We start from the raw sequence: 20,303 nt of genomic DNA, 5'->3' as shown, positions 1-20,303 counted from the left end.
AAACAGACTGTTTTCTTCTTTCTTTTTTCTTCTTTCTTTTTGCTTTTTTCTTTTTGCTTCTGTATTTTTTCCTTTTTTCTTTTATCTTCTTTCTTTTTCTTTTTCTTTTTCTTTTTCTTTTTCAATTTTGTAATATTAAGTAACACATTAAAAACCCCAAAACACATGGACATCATGACTCAAAAATCTGTCCATGAATAAAGGATGTGAGGGAAGTTTCCAAGCTTTCTGTGTAGTGATTTCACTCCCAGAGAGTTGCTTTAAATCCCTTGATTTCCCCAGGAGCAGATCAGGGGCAGAAAAATCGCACAAGAGCAAGCCAGAACTCCTGAGCCAAGCCATCCTGTCTCCAGGATTTTTTAGGTTTTCCTCACTCCTATGATGTCGTGGGATGCCATGTTGATACCCCAGACCTTCCCCTCACAGAGAAGAGGTGAGATGAGTTTGGTCAGTGGGGAGAGCAGACAATGGCACGTCTCCAGCAAGCACATGATGAAACTGGGATTCCTAGCATAGATTCCATCAGAGTAGAAGAGTTCCTGAAGCTGCACTCCCATCCTTTAAGACTTATGTCTCCAGAAAGCATTAAACATCTGCTGGCCCAGGCAGCAGCCTGAATGGTGCCCAGGGGTGACAAGAAGGACTTTTGCTAAGGGGTGCACAGAGGTGACCCAGAGCCCAGATCCAGCTCTATCCTTGCTCCATCCATGGGGTTGTGGCATCGCAGAGACCCTTAACTGTGAATATTTAACTGGTCCTTGCAAAGCCTCTCTGCTCTGGTGAGTGCTTTATTAACCTGCCCAGAGTGCAAGTAGTCCCCAGCCAGGGTGGGCTGAATTCTCCCACAGTGCTCTGGAAGCCAGATGTCCCAAGGATAGCAGCACTGTTGTGTTATATTTGGGCTGCTTTATCAGGTGCTAATCAGGTGTGGATCTGGGCCAAGTCGCTGTCCCCCAGGCTGAAAGAAGCCAGGATTCCTCACCCCAAGGATCTTAGCAGTGCTTAGCATGCACAGATTAAACATTGACATATCCAGCACTGCGATAAGCAGAAAGGAGATGGGACTTTAGACTCTCTTATAGCTAAACAGGAGCTTCAAGGGTTTCAACAGACGAAACCTGTATAAGCCAGCTTGAAGGGCAGCTACCAACCTAAACCCCTTAGTGCACCTACCCTCAGAGTCTCCATTCCCCAGACCAAATTTATCCCCAGAACCTCCCCCGGGCTCTTGGTACCTGTGTCACAAGTTTGTCAGCCCTCCATTGAGGTTCCAATTTTCAGCATTCTAAGGCTCTGAGGCTGCTCAGAGAAGACTCTGAGTCAACTCTGACTCAATGCTAATACCACCAAGATCATGGTTTTGGTCCCTGTATGGGACATTCATTTAAGAATTGATCTAAAAGATGACCCCTGTGGGTCCCCCCCAACTCAGAATATTCTGTGATTCTGCATATGTTTACCTTCCTGGTGGTTCAGGGAGAGTATCACGCTTCAAAGAGGCCAGCAGGAGACAATTATTCCTTTAAACAGAAGGACAGTTTTCTATATTGAAGTTCGTTTTACAGGTTATCAAACACTTAGTCACTATCAGGTGCTTTGAAGGAGAGTATACAACATGTCCTAGCAGAAAGAGCCATAGATAGCTAAACATAATAAGCCATAAACAAACTACTGCCCTGTCAAATGCAGCAAGAACTGATTAATCATTTACCAAGCCCTTTTAGACTGTTTAAAATGAACCTTTTTAGCAGAAAAGTCATGCGAAGTAGAAAGCAGTTCCCATTAGCTCTCATTTCCTGCATCAGCTTGACAAATATGGGTGGTGTATGGGGGATTTATTGCCACAAGGGACCCAGGGGAGGTTTGCTCACCATTTTTTCTGTGTATATAGTTGATGTGAGGAAAGAGGTAACTGCTGCCTCTGCAGCTGGGGAGGGAGAGCCAAGGTTATCGCATGAGCTGCCACAGATTAGCTACAAGCCAAACAAGGCTTAACACAAGGTGGAAGTGGCTGGGGGGTGGCTGCAGAGGGTGAAGTGACATTGCTCTGCAGTCCATGTGGTGCAGGTAAGGGGGACAGTATCTCTGCCTGCAGCACACAGCACTTACAGGACACCTGGAGCAGCATTAGGAGGTGGAGAGAAAGGACAAGAGTCTGTCCCCCAGAGCAGTGCAAGATTCTGGAAATACCAGAAGCAGGGAGGATACCAGCCCTAAATCTGAATGCACCCCTCACCCCAGGTCTGGGCTTTTAGAAATTCCTAGTAGTTCCAGTGAAGGACGGGGATGACTGGCCTCACTGCTTCAACCCTTGGCCCATGGGGATCTCACCCAGCTCCTTGGGCTGAAGCAGCAGTTTGTTCATATTAACCCCATGCCAGCTGCAGAGTTGGACCAGCTGGGAGGCGTGTGGCTGTACCCTGCTCAAGGACAGACCTTCACCAGCTCACACCACAGACAATGCTGAGAAGGCTTATTGCTGGAAACCATCCTGATTTGGGGGTCTCTGCCCTGCTCTCCACAGCTTCTGATGCCTGGAAGGTGAAGGTGGCTGCACAGACATTGCTGGTTTCTGCCTGTACAGAGTGCTGCTGCAAACCTGATTACCCTGTGTAAGCCTGACAGTGTCATAAGCCCCCTGGAGCCTTGCAAATCCAGCTCAGGTCTAGAGCAGGAATATTACCTGAGGTTTTTCCTATTCCAGAGGATTCTACTCCCTCAGTACTGGGAAAAAAAGGTAGAGTTTACTGCACAAGTCTTTCATTCCTAATTGCTATAGGAGCAGGAACTGAAGATCCACTCCTGTTCTCTAGTTCAAATTAATTCCTCCTACAAATCCAGAAGAAAAAAGTCTTGCAAAATCAACTTTTTTCCCTGTTTCAGAGCTCTGACTCCCCAGGATGCACACAGTGTCCATGCACTGCTCCAAGCTGCCAGTAGTGGCCACAGCATCCCACTGCAATCTGGGAGCTACTCTGCCCATATCCTTGGGAAGGAGCTCCATCTGCCGAGCCAGTGGCCCAGGCTGAAACCCAGGGACCACTGCCAGACTTGTCCCAGGGCTGTGCAGTGTCTGGTCATGCCAGTCTTGGGTAGCACCGAGCTCACCAGACCCTATTTACCAGGATCAGTGCTTGTGAGGAGCTCCAGGGGGGTTTCGAGGTACCTTCCCCTCAAACAAACCAAACAAGGAGGGTTAAGCAAAGCACAGATGAGGGTCCTTGTGTGCCACAGCTGCAATCATGTGAGCAGGCTGGGGGACTGTGGAAATACAGGAGAACAGGGGGGGAAAGGGTGCTATCATCTCCATCTGCTTTGAATGAAGTCAGCAGGCTGAGCTCAGGCCAGTGAAGGAATAAGCCAGGAATTCACCTGGGTCTCAGCTGGGCTTTCTCCCACTTAGACTCAGGTTCAGCTGGCAGCTCCCCTGGGAGATGAAGCTCCTGGGAGCTGCCTGCAGTAGCAGAGAGATGAAGAGGCTCAATTCTTGAAGGCTTTTCTTGAAGGGGAACTGCTCTTCCTTGCTATTTTCTTGTGACAATGAGTCTGAGACCCAGCACGAGGGACCAGGTGGGTCCTCAAGGGACACTTCAGCCTCTGCATGGGTTAAGCCAGCTGCCTGCCAGGGTGAGGGGTCCTGGACAAGGCACCTCATGCCTGCACCTGTGGGACTTCTTGTGGCACTTACTCACCCACAATGGGACATGAGGCTCTCAGACAGGCTGAGTACATCTGCTCATGCTCCCCAGGGTCTCAGTCTGCTGCTCACACGGGAGCAGGTCTGCAAGGACTCACCTAAACCCAGGCATCTCTGGAGCTGTTGCTTTATTCCAGACCAGCTCCACTTCCCAGCCATGGGAGCATTTTGGCATGTAAAAATTTCTTTTTCCTTCTGCATTCCTTCTTGAAGACACAGGATCTTTACTGTAGCTATTTTCCTAAACATCAGATGCCATTTGGTCTGTATGATCAAAGGTTACAATGCAGAGAAAACCTGCCAAAGGTCAGAGCTGAAAAGAAAGCCAATGAGCATTTCCACCTTGCCCAAAGGATGTTACCTTTGGAGAGAGGAGGATTCATGAAATCTGAAATACTGAACAAACTCCCCAGAACCCTGGTCCTCCTCACTCTGCAGACACAGTGTGAATTTTGCCATTTCTTTTCTGCGTAACACTAAGGGTAAAGGATTGAGATGAGATTTTAAGATATTTTAAGCCTCTTCCTGATGTCTCCAGCGTCACAAAACACGGTGCTGGCTACAAGGCTGGGGTGGAACTGTAACAGATAGCTGTGCTGTCCTGGAGCATCCCACAGGTTTAGGGCTGGTGAAATTCTTGTCTCCAATTTCTCTCCCACCTGTTCTGTGCTGGAAAGAAGTGCCTTTTCCACACCAGACAGGGCTGCAGCTGGTGTGCGGTGAGTGACTCCTGTGTGTGGAGGTGTGGTGGCCAGCACCACACCACAATCAGGAGATGAAGTTTCACTTGATCATTACTTCACTCTGATTAAATTCACCATGAGCTGCAACATGAGAAAAAGCAACGCACCCATCAAACTGATGATGGAGGCAAGAACAAGGCTGCTCCATAGGACTTGGGCTGGCAAGGACTAACTGATGTGGAAATTACGTGACAGAGATTCAGCAATTACAGGACTCTCCTGCTCCATGTGGGAGAAGCCACAGCTGGAAAACAGCTTGTTCTTGCTCTCTCCTACGGACATCCCAGGAAAAGACAAAAACAATTGTGAAAAAAATTTGAAGAAAGCCTGCCTATGCATGAGGCTACACCGTTCCCCAAGAAAGCCAATGCAGTGGGGAAGAATGGGCTCTAAGGCTACAGAGCAATTTTACATGCAAGTACTTCCTTGCATATATAAGAAATAAGTCCAAAGTGGTCTCCGGAAACCCTAAAAACCTCAGTGGCTAATGTTCAACTGATTCTTTTTGGTGCTGATAGGCTGCTTTTAGGCTGACCGCTTTTCTACAGGGCATAAATATGGCATTGGTTTCTGGTGTGGGCTCTCCTCAGTTTGGTGCCAAGGAGATGCAGTGAAGAGTGTTTGCATGTGCCAGTCAAGTAGTGGAGAATTTAACATCTGTATTTTTTTAAATTAAAGATGTCTGAAATTTATCACAATTTGACCATGGGGAAAAAACCCACAATAATCACAAAGAAACCAGCTGGAATTTTTCTTAGGCACAGTGCTACTGTCAGACAAGACCAACCTCACCAGGACAAGAATTTACCCCAGCCTTCCCCTTTGTAAGGCTGTAGAATATCCTTTACTATATCCACATCTTGTTTGAAGCCAGGTTTTCTCCTCTGATAGCGGGAAAGCTGGGACCCATCATCCCAAGGCTGGGCAAAGAGGGAGCTGCACTATTTTGAGGTGCTGACTTGAGACCATGCCCTTGCACGGATCCCAGTACTGCACTGTTCTTATTTGACAGCTTGACCACTAAAGGAAGCAACTCTGAGCCCTCCAGCTGACTTCTGGTCTCATGGGCAGAGCTGGAAGATGTGCCATTGGTGCCATTCAGGACCGGACTCCAAAAGTGAAAGTGAAGCCACCATTTTTTAAGTGTTTTTGTGCAAAAGGCCTAATGGTTTATTAAAGTGAGAATGGCCTCAGCAAGCATATGAGACAGACAAGAGCTGCGAGGATGTGGCTGAACAGGAACATCTTGCTAGCAAAAGTGTAACTCTCTGTCCACCTATCAGCCTTGGCTGCTTTTCCTTCAGGAGGGATGTGAGGTTTCCTCCCTGTGCAGAGCCCAGAGTGACGCATGGAAAGCCAAATTCAACCTGAGCAACCCTCGGGGTGGTCATCAGGATAAACCCACAGCAGGGAGCCTGCTCCCCCATCCAGAAGCTCAGCTCCCCTTCCATCACTCTCCAGCTCTGGGACAACCACAGCTAGTTTGTGAGCTTTTATCTCTGCCAAGAGCTATAACATTGCCTAAACTCCTTTTGGCGGGAATAATTCTCTAAAAAGAGAAAACGACCCCATGACAGCACGGCCAAGTGCAGGGTTTCAGCAGACACATCCCACGCCCCTCCGAGCACTCCTTCTGAACTTTGCTTTTTCTTGCCAGGCCAGCCCTGCATCCCCCTCGGCTCCCAGCCCTGGCAAAGGCAGCGGGCCAGCCTGCTTAGCATGCGTCTGTCATTGCTGGGAGCAATCACTGCTGCTAAGGAGCCGAGCCTGGCGGCCACGAGCATCCCAGTCCAGCGTCCCCCCCATCCTGGCTCGTCATATGATTTCTCCTAAGGGACAACTGCTGAGCGGGACTGTGTCTCCAAGCTGATCCTTTGCTGATAAGCCAGCTGCCAAGCCTCCACTGCTGAGACAAAAGAGTTTTTCTCTTCCCAGCAGGGTTTTTCTGCTGTGAATGACAGAGAAAGGGGTAAAAGTGAGCTGCCTGGCACTCCTCGTGGGCAAGAGGCTTTGGGGGTTCCTTCTCCCCCGCTGTGCTGGCAGATCATGGAGCTTTTCAGGCTGAGCCTGGGCTGCATCTGCCTCCTTCCTTGGCTTGAGGGTAAGTTTCTCCTCCTTTGGGGTAGCTGTATAGTGGGAAGAGAACTGCCTCCCGGATTTTAACCTGCTTTTGCTGAAGTGTTGCTTGGGCTGCAAAGTTCAACTTTTACCATCTGTAAAACAAGTGCCAACAGGCACATTTCAGGGCAGCATTCAAAATGGGATTAAACACAGGGATACAGAAGAGTGAGGGACAGACTTCCAAGGTGCTGGGATGGTTGGGCCAGGGACACCGTGGCTTCATGCCGGATGCTTTTATAAAGTGCTTTTAAGCTGCTAAGAGTAGTAGATGAATAAACCTGCCTGGGGAGGGAGGGAGGGAGGCAGGCTCTAAGTGAGCTCCTGATGATCCTCCCGGTCCCAGCTGCTCCTTCCCAGCAGAAGTGAGTGAGCTCAGAGCATGCTAGCAGCATGGGAGAAGGTAGTGGGAAGTGCAGAAGTATTAATCCTGCTCCTGCGGTGGATGGCTGGGAGGGGGATGTGATGGGAAGCTGCAGAGTCTGCACTGCTCACCTCCATGAAGCAAACTTGGTAGCGGCTCATGTTGACATTCAGCTGCTTTTTGAGGTTGCTCTAATCCTATATCCTGCCCATGCACAGGAGTATTCTGAATCTAAGTGGCCCTGTTTTTGACATGCATGGATAGATGCAAAGAGCAGAAGTCATTGCTGAGCATCATCCCAGAGATCCGGTGCAGTGCTACCCAGGAACAGTTTCATAGGAGTGGTGCTACCCATTGTCTCACCAATCCCATCAGGAGGAATCTATTTTCTTTAAAAATGGAAAAAGCCCCTGAGCTAATAAGCCTTTTTATTTTGCTATGACTGAGATGTCAGATTGAAAGAGACTCCTTGAAATAAATCCCTGAAGTTCTTCAAGGCTCATTCAGCCCCTGAAGCTACAAGGAGAGCAGCCCTGCAGTTTTACAGGTTACATGCTCAGAGCTGTTCAAAATCCCTCAACCAGAGGACTACAACTATTTTGGCTGCCTAGCTGGGATGTTTATTCCTTAAAGACAAACCTCAGATTGGCACCTTTGACCAGCTACTTTCCAGTCCTTGCTGCACAAGTGAGTGTTCCCTAGGATGCTTTGAGAAGTTACCCCTCAATTTTCTCTGTAGCTCAGTAATAGGAGAGGTTTGTGCTCCTACAAGTTTGACTTCTGCTCCATCTACTACTGTTTTCTGGACATCAAAAGTTGCCTGTTAAAGTGAACTGAATCTCTTACTTTGTAAAGGCTCAGGCTGAGGGTATGTCCCTGTAGTGGTAAGAGGTGATGCATGTGCATCTTTTAAAAGTTAGAGGAGATTTGGTTAGGACCTGGAGATGACACCATGATGGCATGCAAAGAGAGCAGAATAGCCTTCAAGGTGTTGCTCTTCCTTGCCTCTAAGGTAGAATCTTGTCTGGTGTTAGAATAAAGTGATATTTTACTGCTGCCATACAATCGAATCCTCATGGTTGTGTTTTATTAGTAAAGTAAAGGAGGATCACAGGGAATTACTTATTCTTTCTAGTGTAATGCTTTTGGTGCAAACATGATCAGCCACTGCAGTTCAGCCAGACCAGAAATAAAACAATAAAACTGTCACGATTTTGCAAAAGGGAATTCATCTTCCCAATGCCTGGATATGCCCAAAGAAGCTCAAAAAACAGAGCACAGACATGTTCATGCCTGGGGCTGATCTCCTCCTGCAGCAGCTTTTCCCCATCCCCTCCTGCCTGGGGCTGCTGAGTTTTAAGGCTGCTGGCAGGACAGAGATGCTTGCTCTCAACAGTCCTCTGAGGAATTGATTTCCTGCTGAAAACTGGAAATCCTGGAATTTCCTAAGTTAGTTCAGACAGTTGTTTCTTTGGAAAGTACCTGCAAGCAGAGAGGAGGTAAAAATTAGTTTTAGACGTCAGAAAAAATTTAGACATCAGGAAAAAAAAGTCATAACTAAAAGAGTGGTTGGGCATTGGAATGGGCTGCCCAGGGAGGTGGTGGAGTCATCATGCCTGGACATGTTTTAAAATAAGACTGGATGTGGCACTCAGTACCATGGTTTAATTGATGAGAAGGCATTAGGTTAGGTCATAGGTTGGACTTGATGGTTGTACTTGATGATATTAAAGGTCTTTTCCAACCTAGTTCATTCTGATTCTGTGAAAAGTTCTCTTAAAAAGCCAAATCTAACAGTGACCCTGTAAGGTGGGCAGTGGAAGTCAGGCACCAGCAAGATCTGTGCCTACACTCACAGAAAGAAAACTGCAGAAATAAAACTGCATTTAACACTGACTCTGGACCCCCGTGCACTGGATGTGAGGCTGTGGTGGCTGTGCTTGGCATCTTGGCCTGATTCCATATCTTGGGAGCCACTGTCCTCTCCCTCAAGGCCATGGTAGTGCTGGCTGCTCTCTGACCCCTGACCTCAAAAGGCAGCCCTAAGCATTTTGCACTGAAGAGGCAGACAGGCCAACCTTGTACAATAGTTCTACTCGCCCATTTACTTTTCCAGCCTCCAACTATTTTTCATCTGGGGATTTCCCGGCTGTGGTGTGTTTAACTCTTCAGTAGCTGCCAGACCTTCTCCCCTTGGCTTGTCCAGGTTCTCCCTGGCAGCAACACACAGTGCCTGGGTGCAGCATCACTTTCTGTAAGCGTTCCCTTGGCAGCCCTTGTCCCATCCACCATCAGTCCTTGACCAGTCAGCCCCTCTCCATCCTCTCCAGACCTCTCTGGATTTTGTAGATACCCATCATACCCCCACCCCAAGGACTGGTTTTCCCCACTTTGTGGTGACTTCAACCAACCTCCCCCACTTCCCATAATTTATAGAATTTTTTTCATGTCAAAAGCTTCCTTCTTTTCCTATGGCTGCTCTGCTCCCTTGGAGGCCTTTGCTGAGCTACTTGGTCAAAAGTGGACCTTGCAGTAATGTGGAAAGATATGAAGCCCTGTTGGTCAACTGAAAGAAAGATATTCTTAAGAAAGCAGCAGTGGCTGGGAAAAAATATGGGCCAAGCTACCCCAAACAATTTGCAAATGTCTTTGAGCAAGACATCATAGGCAATGCTTAGAAACAGCAGAAACTTTCCCAGTCACACTGGGATTACTGGTAACCAAGGCTTTCATAGTGGCATTACCTTAATTAGGAACATTGCATGGATTTTGCTCTAATCCTACATGGAACAGCATGTCCCAAGGGTGGCCATGCTGCAGAGAAGCAGGGGCCTATATTTGCTTGCTTTTCTATCTTGTAACCAGACAGAGTGTCAGTATCATAGGACAAATGAGCTGGCATCAAGAGCCTTGCTAGAAATTGTTTATTTTGTTCCTAAAAATATGAAGAGGCCAAAGTGTCCAAGTATGAGCAGCCCAAAGCAGGCATCTACTTGGGCTCTGTGGGTAAGGCTGGCATTTTCCAGAGACATTGAGTCCCATCCTCAGGGAATACACTGGATGCTCTGGTTGCTCCAGGTTAACATTCTAAAAATGTTAGAGCTCATGGCCTTATTTGTCAGACCACTGGGCAGCAGGACTTGGGATGTCATTTTGCCTCCCAGAATAAAGATTCTTGGTGCCTGATGTGTATCTCAAAGCAAACATCTTCCAGGTTTAGTTGTGGGACCACCCCCTATGACTGTGTGGGGCACGTGCTATGGCTGCTGGCAGTCATGTAACTGCAATGTTTGCTGCTACTGTGCAGGTGACAAACATAATGGTTGTTTAGAGGGGAACACAAAACATCAGGGACTCTACAGAGAGCAAAACACACATCTCCTGCTGGGCCAAATAGCAGCACTCTTCAAATTGTAATGAAAATACCCAAAACTTTCAAATACAAAGTCATTGGCAAGAAAGGAAAAGAAAACACAGCAAAGATTATGGAATGCTTAATAAAAAACCTGCAATAAAACATGAGGAAAATTACTTGGATATGCAGCCTAGAGAGAGAATAAAAAAACTGCTAGCAGAAATTTTCAAACATCATCTGAAGCAAGAACTTGGTGGGGGGCACAATTGCAAGAGGGGCAACCAAAAGTAGGGCAGTGCAAAAAGGCTGAGTGGATTACTGGCTCTAGTGCTCACTTCAGACATGGTCAGGGAGGTCATGGCAGTCACTCTCTGCAGTTTGAAGAGTGCTATCAACAGAATGGGCAGCAGAGGAAGTTTTAGAAGGGAAAAAAAAAAGGATAAATAATCTGTGGCAAAGGACCAGCCCAAATGTCTTTTGAGTTACAGGAGTTACAGGAAACTGAAGATGACATTTGAAAAAATTCTAATGAGTGTATTAAATTCTTATTTAAAGCAACCTCGACACCAAAGGGCTGCATTTCAGCAATAATGCCCCTCTTAAGAGGGATCCTTGCACAGCCTAGGGAGACAGAGGTCCTTAGGCTCCATTTTAGCATCAGGCAAGTCAGTGGAAGCAAAGAACAGTATTTGCAGACAGATAAACGTGAGAAAAGTCCATGCAGCTTTCATAATGGGAATGTCTGACATCCATGATGGTATCAATAAGAACATAAATGTGCTGAGCTGATCAAGTTCTTGTGTTTGCAAAAGGCTTCTGATAAGAATCTTCCACCAAGGCCCTTAAGAAACTCCATTCTCCTGGAGTAGGAGAGAAACCTGGCCCACAGGCTGGAACAAAGAAGAGGAATAAGTTGACAATTACCACAGCAGTGATTGTATCAGAAGGTGCTCAGAAAGATCAGAAGGGATGAATAATGAAGTAATTAAGCTTGCTGATGCCACAAAGTAATTAAGAATAAACAAAACTTAAGTTGACTGTGTGAAGCTGTAGAAGGAGCTCCTGATACTGATGGAGCAACAAAATTATATTTTTCTTTGAATTTCTGAGTTGAAAAATATAGCATAGTGGGCATAACTATTTTAGCCATAAATACCCAGTGATACTCTCTGAGTTAGTTCATAGAGAGCACTGAAATGGCTGCCCAGAGAGATTGTGGAATCTCCCTCTCTGGAGACGCTCAAACCCCACGTGGATGTGTTTCTGTGTCCCTGCTCCAGGTGATCTTGTGTTGGTTAAGATCTCCAGTGGTCCCTTCCAACCACCAAAATAATGTGATTCTGTGGTTTTTGGAAGGAGACACTGGTATCTTGTAGTCTTGAGTGAGCTCTTTACTTGTCTGATTCTTACCCTCTTCCTCTATTAGGAGAAGTTAATAGTCCAGTGCTGCAGCCAGGATCCTGGGCTCAGCAGATGTTTCATCTGATTGTGTGCAGTTGTCATTTTCCCCTGTTACATTGTAATGCATGTCTCAAATTATTACTTTGGAAATGGGTTTCTCACAGATAAGCTGAAGCAAAGAAGTGAGAATCCTGAATTCCAGACCCTAGGGAAAAAATGGTGAAAGTGGGGTGCGGCTGGAGGGACTGTATTAGTCCACTTCAATTTTCTAAAATTTATTAGAAAATTAAAATTACATATGAAACATTTCTCCTGCCTTTAGAGGGTGGAAGAAACTCAAGTCCAAAGTGCATTAAATATCTTTCCTCCACTCAGTCCTCAATAAGGGTTAAAGAGAACAGGACTCACAAGTTGTCCACAGATAGCCCAGAAATTTAATTTCTATTTAGGCACATTGGCTCAGCAGGAATTGTCTGAATTGGTGGCTATCACAGGTCCATGCAGGTCAATATCCCAGTGCAGACACATTGATCAGACAATCTCAGAGCTGGTGCAGAAGCATTGTGGTTTCTGTCTCCTCTCCTCAGGCATTCAGGCTGAGCAGAAAGCCCTGAGTTTTTTTTCTTAAATCTTTCTGGGGATATAACAGCCCCAAGGCATTATTAATTTAGCAGAACCCTAGAATTTCCTGAGAGAAAAACATGAGATCTCCTTTAAGCTATTGTTTATACCGTTGTTATTGTGTATCAGCTTCTGTTTATACTGTCACTAATCTTTTTAGGTACTGAGCCAAATACTTATATTGGATCAGTATTGTTTTGGGTTGGTTTGTTTTTATTATTATGCGGGAGGGGAAACTCTGCAGAAACAGTTTAGATAAAAATCAGTGTTCTTGCTTAACATCCCTTTTCAGTGTTCTCTTACTCTTTATGCACAGCACTATAGGCTGATGCGGCTTTAATGGTTCTGTCTCCCGGGGAAAAGAGAGAAAAACGTCACTGCAAAAGCTGGGAGTTGCCATGTGTTGTTATTAAAAGATTTCTCAGAATGTTTAGAAATTTGAAACCTCTATTTCTATCCATCTATCTTAGGCAGTAAATACACAGCTGAAAGTACATCTGCAACAGTGATGGATGGTTTAGCACGTAACATTTTTCTCAGGATATTCACAGGCCACACCTGATGAACTTATACTGAAAACTGTGGCAATCCTTCATCTAATGTGATGACATCCATCCTAAATCATCTAAGATGTTGGGACCTTTCAAAAGCAACAAACAATTACAGAAATTGCTTCAAATTGTGTTTGTTGTGGGACAGACGCAATGTCTCCCTCTTACAAAAGGATTTTTTAAAGTGGTACCTTTGTTTCTAAGGTGCAAAGACCAATGTGAGGTGCGCTAAATCCAAGATAATTTCAATACTTACATGAGCTGCCTCAGCCAAGTTCTTACACATGGTGGAACATGGTTTTATCCCTGCATTGCTTTAGTATCTCCAGAAGCCACTTAACAAAAAGCATAGCCCAAGGTGGCCTAGTTTGACCTAGATGAACAGCATAAGGGGGATTTCAACTGCTCTTTTACAAGAAAGATTTGACCTGAATGGGGGCAAAAGATCCCTCAAGCCATCTAATTATTTTGGAGGGAGGAAAGGATGGCTACCTAGTTAAAACAGTTGAAGTACTGAATTATATATATATAGGCAGATATTTGATATAGTCGTTCACCTTGGGAGGATGTTTTTCCTCATTAGTTACATAACTGCTGCTTTCCTCTAGCATTGCTCATGGCTATTTGCACACTCCGTTTTTCCAAAGAAATGTCATTCCAGGAAATTAGGAAGCTGTGGGAACTGTTTATCCAGGCATGCCCATCCAGGAAAGGACTGGTGGGTTCCATCTTACCTGCCCCAGGGTATTTACAAAGAGCTGTGTTTGCCTCAGACGTGCACAGTACTAAACTGCGCTCTGATTGTACCGCAGTAGCACAGGGACAAGGCTTCCTCATCAGGAACACCCGGCTGGAAAAGTGCATCCGTGCCTCCCACGAGACCAGCAGCATCAGCCTGGCCAGCTGCAAGGAGCACTCCCGGCAGCAGCAGTGGGGCTGGGACCCCGACACGGGCACCATCGTCAGCCTGCACACCAAGCGGTGCCTGTCGGCACACCGGACGCGCCAGAACGCTCTGGTCAAGCTGGAGCCCTGTGGAGACTGGGAACGGCAGGCATGGTCCTGCAGCAAGAAGGGACACTTGACTCTGCAGAGCCTGGGCTTCCACCTCGGCACCAAAGAGGGAGGCCACAAGGTCTTTGTCTCGAGGGAGAAGGACAAGTTCAGCAGGTGGAAGACGCTGGCAGATGAAACCATCTGTGCTGCTGTCCGGACAGCAGCTCAGAGGCCCAGCAAGCCAACACAACAAGCTCTAGACACACGTGTGTGGATCTATGAAAGTAAGATGAGGTAGATTTAGCATCTGATAACATTTAACTTTCATGTCATCCAAGCCACCTAACACCAGGCTTGCACCTGTTCTAACTCATGTTCACTTCAGCCCCACCTGGAGAAACACCAGATGGCTCCAGCTCAGCCCCACTACCTGGTGCCACTGGTTTCAGTGTGTTCCAGAAGCATGCAAAAACTTACATGGTCAGGTCTCCAAAACTCAGCAGCATTTCTGAGGACAGGCAAATATTTTGGTGAAATATTTCTGAATTGGTGCCCACAGCTAAGAATAGTGGAAATTGCTTGAGCCTCCCAAGCACAAAATACCCAAAGAAGTCTCACAAAGTCAGGCATTTTAAACTTTGAAAAAGCTTCTGGTACCTTGAGATATCTTTTTTGGCAAGACAACAACTGGAGGCAGTTGAAAACCTCTTTTGTATGAATTATTGAGAAGCAGCTGTATCAGAAATAATTGCTTCAGTTTCTGAAATTAAAGTTCTCTTCTGTGAGACCCCTTTCATTAATGGAATCTTTCAATGCACCTTTCACTAATGAAACTAAGTTCTAACCTTCATTCCATGTTATCCTCAGAAGTGAACCTTGCTCCTGGTGTCCAATGTAGCCATAAAAGAGACTGGTGAACACAACAAGTAGTGGGAGGTAGCTTAAGTGTTGCCCTCCCTTTGCATTAACAAATTCCAGAAGATGACATCAATAATTATTAAAAATTGGGTTTATATTAACCATTTACAGCCTTGGCCTTTGCTGAAGAGAATACAAACTCTGCTTTCATGAGCATTCACTGACCTTTGTCTAGACTGGACACAGAAAGGGCAAAAACCTGGTCTTGTCACAATTTTAGGAGTTTGACACAAGTCTACCAGACACCAGGCATGGTCATTTTACCATGGACATTTGTCACATGCCCAGTGCTGACCACTGATAATTCATGGTCCAGTCTGTTTCCTGCTTTCATTTAAGTCCTTTCTGCAAATAAAGTTGGTTTTCACTACTTCTCTTGTAAAGTGTGTGCAGAACTGAGACCTGAAAATCGCATTCAATTCCTGTTCTCCTCCTTCCCTGCTCTCCTTTCTACCACTGCAGACAGCCAAAAAGAACTGATGTTTGTAATGGTTTTTATGTTTGTCCACTCTGGAGGTGACGAAGTTCCCAACATTCCTCAGGGAAAATTATTTCCCTGACAGGAGGCTACTCTTTACCTTAAGATTGATGGACCCAATGAGATTTTGAGCTCTGCAGAAATGAGTAAAAAGAAACTGTGATGTATCTGGTTGGCATAAGCAGACGGATTTTAAGTATAACCTCTTAACACAGAGAGGCTCTATCTAATTTGAAATAAAAAGAGATGCATCAGCTGCTTTGGCTGTCATGTGCAGAGAAGGTGGCCTCTAATTAGCCAGCTGGAAGGTCAACATGTAATTATCACAATAGTTACAAGTGTTAGCGTTTTAACATTAAGTTAAATATGGACCATACAAATTAAATACCATAACAGGGTAGTTAAATATAGGCTAGGAAATGCGTGGAACATTTAAGATATGGAAAAAAGGCATGTGAAAAGAGCGTTTTCATTCCCCAAGGCAGTGTTCCTGGCAGCCCAGGGCTGCCTTGGGGCCAGGATCCCCAAATAAGGCTGTGAGGGTAAACACAGAGCAGCTTTTGAATCAGGCTGTGCCACTCAGCGCATCTCATGCAAACTCATAATTTTCCTATCAATCCTATGGTTCAGTCTACTGGAGGGAACCTCTGACTACTCAGTAACAACATCAAAGTCCTTTGTACTTGTTCAGGCATTGCTTATCTAACTTCTAGCTGATCATCAACAGATGACTTCTACTTTGGCAGATTATCTGCTCAATAAATTAAATGTGTACTAATAAATAAATAAATTAATTAAATGTGTAAATGTGTGGGTGTTCATGCCACAGGATGGGATGGGGTTTGGATAGGCAGCAGGGAGCCCTGAAGTCACAGTTTTCTTAGTCTTGGCACGTGCATCATTGCAGAAGAGGGGTGAATTGCTGACACCAAACTTCCTACAACCTCCCCTCTAGCAGCAGTTGCTTCCCCACACACACTACTCTGCACCAGTACTGTAAGGCAAAGGAGCCTTCAGAGGTATGGACTACTTACCACCCTTCGGATCCCATTTTTATATCTGCAGTGTTGTCAATAGCTGTGATTCTTCCACTTGCCTCTTCCTCACACATCATCCTTTAACAGCTGTGTTGCACTCATACTTTTAAAACCAGTGACCATATCTACTACCAGAAGACAAGCTCTGCTTTGGTTGTTGATTCCATCTTAGGAGGTTCATTTCACCTTCAAAATCTGTGACAGCTGAAAGCCCCTAATGCACAGAAGGAGGTGATTGCTACTGCACCACATCCTACTTGCAGAGAACCAAACCAGCAGGGCTGGGCTCCCTTTCCTTAGTGGGGAATGAGCATATCCAGGTTCCTGTACAAAAAGCAAATTATAATCACACAGATCTTTGCTTTGTTTCCTTCCAAGCTAAAACCATTGATTCATCAAAGATTGATGCTGTGGACAGAGAGTCTCCTGTGAGCTTGACTGACTCCCCCCTGGCTAACAAATTCAACAGCACAGTGTCTCCGCTAAAGACCAAACAGGCACAGCTCCCGGCAAACGAGGGTGAGCACTTTTCTGAATGCGTAAGTAAGAACATCAGGAAGGAAAGTGTGGGCACCACATCAAGGTTACTCAGCTATTTTCAGTGGTGGAAAAGTACCTGAAGATTTCTGAAGAACTTCCATGTGTACCACTGTTCACCCAGCACGCTGAGGAGTTTCCCTTGGCAAGCAGTTCAGTGACACAGGCTTAACCTGGAGCCATAGCCACCAACTGTCTTAGGAGCAAAAATTAGCTGTGGCTGTAGAACATCAAGTAACATAAAGTTTTCTTTTTCTTTCTGGGTCTCATAAAAAAGGGATTTGTGGTTACAGTGAAGCCTCACGAGGAATCTGGGCCCCTGGTCCAACTGAAAGATGCTAATCAGAGTCTTTCTGCTTCTTCTACTAGATCCATCCCACAACCACTCCAAGAAGCATGGAAATCGGGGGAAAAACACTGGGGCCAGGCTTGCAGGTAGGTCCAGGGATCAGCCAGAGGAGGAAGGGACCAGGTAGATGAAGGTCCATCAGAGCCCCTGTCCTTCCCATTGTGATAGAGATACATTTCCCTGGGGTGCTGCTGAGGATGCCTGATAGGGAATGAAGTCACAAAATTAGCAGTCAAAAAGACTCTTTTTAAAGATTAAACAAATCTCCACAGGCCTGTGATAAAAAAAAAAAGGTAAAAACATGAAAGTGCTTTGTCCCAGCTCCCAGGAGAATCAGACAGCTGCTAGCACTGCAGCTTTCCCCCTTTCCCCCGACACTTCTTATTTTGTATCAGAAAGATGCAGAGTGGAGAAGCATGAGGTATCATTGTCTTCATAGCAAGAAAGAAAAGCTTTTTTGGCCACCTTCAATAGAAGGATGCTGTGCAGTGTAAAAGCAGCTGTAAGATGTTGATCTTGTAGACACAGCACTTTTCCTGTTTCTTGGCATTTTTCAGGGACATTACAGGTGATTTCTTGCAGCAATTGTGGCTATTGTACAAGAAGAGGGATATATACAGCAAATGTGATGCTTTCTCTCATACCCTTTCAGGCACGAACTGGAAGACTGCCATGCTGGTTCTCAGCCCCTTGGCATTCATACTGGGATTAATAATACTGACACTCAATGTTCACTACAACAAGTAAGTAAGAGCCAGGTTCATCGGCTTTGCCATGAACAGCATTTTAAAGAAAAACACCAACATCTCAAAACAAAAGTCTTGGTACTGGCACCCTTCTCCATTCCACACTTGATGCTGCTGCCTCTCAGCAGATGAGTCTGGTCACCAGTGTGTGATTTCTCCTCTCTGCTGCCCTGTTTATCCATCTCACTCACGGACGCACCCAAACGCAGCCACTAACGCTGGCTCCTCCTCTCCTGCACATCTTGTGCCATCACTGAAGGAGTGGCATTACAGTTGCTGATGTGGAGAAGCAACCAAATGACAGACAGGTGCAGTTACTCTCTTCTTCTCTCTTCTTGTAGGAAAAAGAAAATCCTCTCTGCTCTGAAGAGCTCTCCAGCCAACAGCAGCAGAGTTGACTTACGGGAGCCAGCGCCCTTGCGAAGAGGCCCCCAGCCGTACCTCCCACCATCCCGCTCCCCTTCCCTGAGGCGTGGAGAGATCCTCATCGAGTGGAAAGATGGGACTGTCACTCCTCTTTTTGACAACGTCAATTACCAAGTGGACTAGCTCCAAAATGACAGAGCTTTTGTTCCATCCCGTGCCACTGTTCCCACCAGGAAGAGTGCCACCACAGCTGATCTCCCTACCCTTGCTGTTTGGACAGGAAGCACTGTTTGGGTTTTTTTCCTAAACTCTTGAGTACAATCTCCTTGCACAGCACAAGGTTGAAGCAAGCAGAGTAGATTGTTTGGTTTGTATAGGTTTGTATAGGCACATGCTGCAATTCCTGAGCTGCTTTAACCCATAACAAGACCCAGTTTTCCCTAAATAAAGCTGGAATTTTTGTCAGCTGCAACGGCCCATTGAACCAAAATTAGAGTTACTCAGCATATAAAAAAGTGATTCTTTGAAGACACAGCAGAAAGTAAAAAACAAAAGTCCTAATGATCTTTAAATTCTTTCTAAGATAAAACTAGCTGCCAATAGACACAGAAGGCCTTTAGTTACATTGTCAGTGTGATAATGTAATTAATAAGCACCACCTTCTATAAAATCTCTTCCAGGTATCTGCCAAAATATTCATCCCCACTAAGTTGTCAATCAAGTAGCAGCAAGTCATTTTTCTGACTTAAAAGATAGCACTCCACTGTCCTCTCTGCATCACTGCAAAAGCCCTGCTGAGAGAGCATGTGTCTCAAAACATTTCCATATTTAGGATGTACTAAACTTTATTATAACACACATCCTCTTTTATTGTATAGACTGGCAAGTAATGCTGGTCACGCTTGTTGGGGATATTGCATATAGAGCCACTTTATACTAGCTTCAGTCTCTGCTTTCCTATATTCATATGGAATAGTCAATGAATACATACATTGCTCCACCAGAGCAGTAATATAGTTGTTTTTCTTTTAGATAGAAGTATGACATTGTTTTCAGCCTTTACACTTCTTGTTTCAGCATAATTACCTGTGACTGTCACACTCAATCCTGAGATTTTCTCAGTGAAATTTGCAATGTCTTAGCACTTTCCTAATATTTATGAATGTATGCTTTCTTTCTCTCTAATTTTGAGATTATGTAATCATGGCTATAAGTCAAGAATTATGTGGAGAAAGAAACAATAACACCAGGAAATTACAAGTATGAGCTGTGTCAGTGTATTTGTTCAGTAGAGCAAGGGAAACCATATCCTCATGTCACTTGCTTGAACAATATTCTTTCATTTGACCTAAATTAAGCTGTTCTGCTATTTCACTGTAGCTTGGACTTCTTTTGAGTTTGGTTTTATTTATCCTACAGCAGAAGTAAGGTCTCTCCAGGGAACTTAAAATCTCTGGGTTTTGCTTGTTTGGGTTTTTGTTTTTAAATTTTCTTTTTAAATGGTAAAAAAGTTCACTGTCATTAGATATTATTATAACCAAAAACTTAACTGGTCTAAAAAAAATAAAAAATACAAGCCCTATTGGTTTAGGGCATAAATATCATAGAGGTTGGAAATAAATATCTTTGCCAGGAAGATTATTCCATAATTATTTACTGGAGGGTTTCCCAGATACTCCTTGGGAAAATATTTTAGTATTAGACATGGGCAGAGGAAGAACTCTTTCTTCACCAGTGAACAGCACGAATCAGAGCTAAATTCTGACTTTCCAACGTTTCCACTTCAAACGAAACCCAAAGACTCCAGGATCAAAAAATGTGTAAGAATCGTTATACTCACAAAATTTGTGGGAATGCTTTCTGTACATAAATCGCTTAAAATGTACACATAGTGCCTGACCCATTATCACAGTTACATCTCTTGGAATTTTGTCCAAGGAGCACATCAGTGCACAGCACTGGTCGCCCTCCAAAACCCTGACATGCTTTGGGAACACTAATGGCACTACAACCATTCAGCAGGGAC

At 45.1% G+C, this 20,303-nt stretch overlaps 1 protein-coding gene across 2 annotated transcripts; it reads left to right on the top strand.

The window, feature by feature from the left end:
• Positions 1–6,182: 6,182 nt before the first annotated feature.
• On the top strand, positions 6,183–19,540 carry LOC117010681. 2 transcript variants are annotated; one of them, XM_033085517.1, is made up of 6 exons: positions 6,183–6,541; positions 13,666–14,130; positions 16,658–16,798; positions 17,186–17,251; positions 17,818–17,908; positions 18,253–19,540. In XM_033085517.1, the coding sequence occupies exons 1-6, from the start codon at positions 6,487–6,489 to the stop codon at positions 18,458–18,460; spliced, it is 1,026 nt and encodes a 341-aa protein (XP_032941408.1). In that variant the 5' UTR covers positions 6,183–6,486; the 3' UTR covers positions 18,461–19,540. The 2 variants fall into 2 exon arrangements, with proteins under 2 accessions (XP_032941408.1, XP_032941407.1); XM_033085516.1 differs by having other exon boundaries at positions 6,184–6,541; positions 13,663–14,130.
• The last annotated feature ends 763 nt before the right edge of the window (positions 19,541–20,303 follow it).

This window comes from Catharus ustulatus, chromosome Z (assembly GCF_009819885.2).
Source record: "Catharus ustulatus isolate bCatUst1 chromosome Z, bCatUst1.pri.v2, whole genome shotgun sequence".
NCBI classification, from domain to species: domain Eukaryota; kingdom Metazoa; phylum Chordata; class Aves; order Passeriformes; family Turdidae; genus Catharus; species Catharus ustulatus.
The sequence above is the reverse complement of the archived record's forward strand: the minus strand, read 5'-3'. Positions and strand labels throughout refer to the sequence as shown.

Bases quoted from the DNA above. Each gene is read 5' to 3' on its own strand.
- LOC117010681 (XM_033085516.1), top strand. From the start codon at position 6,487: ATGGAGCTTTTCAGGCTGAGCCTGGGCTGCATCTGCCTCCTTCCTTGG. The intron at 14,131-16,657 runs GTAAGATGAGGT...TTTCCTTCCAAG, and splicing joins ACGTGTGTGGATCTATGAAA to CTAAAACCATTGATTCATCA. The intron at 17,252-17,817 runs GTAGGTCCAGGG...ATACCCTTTCAG, and splicing joins CACTGGGGCCAGGCTTGCAG to GCACGAACTGGAAGACTGCC.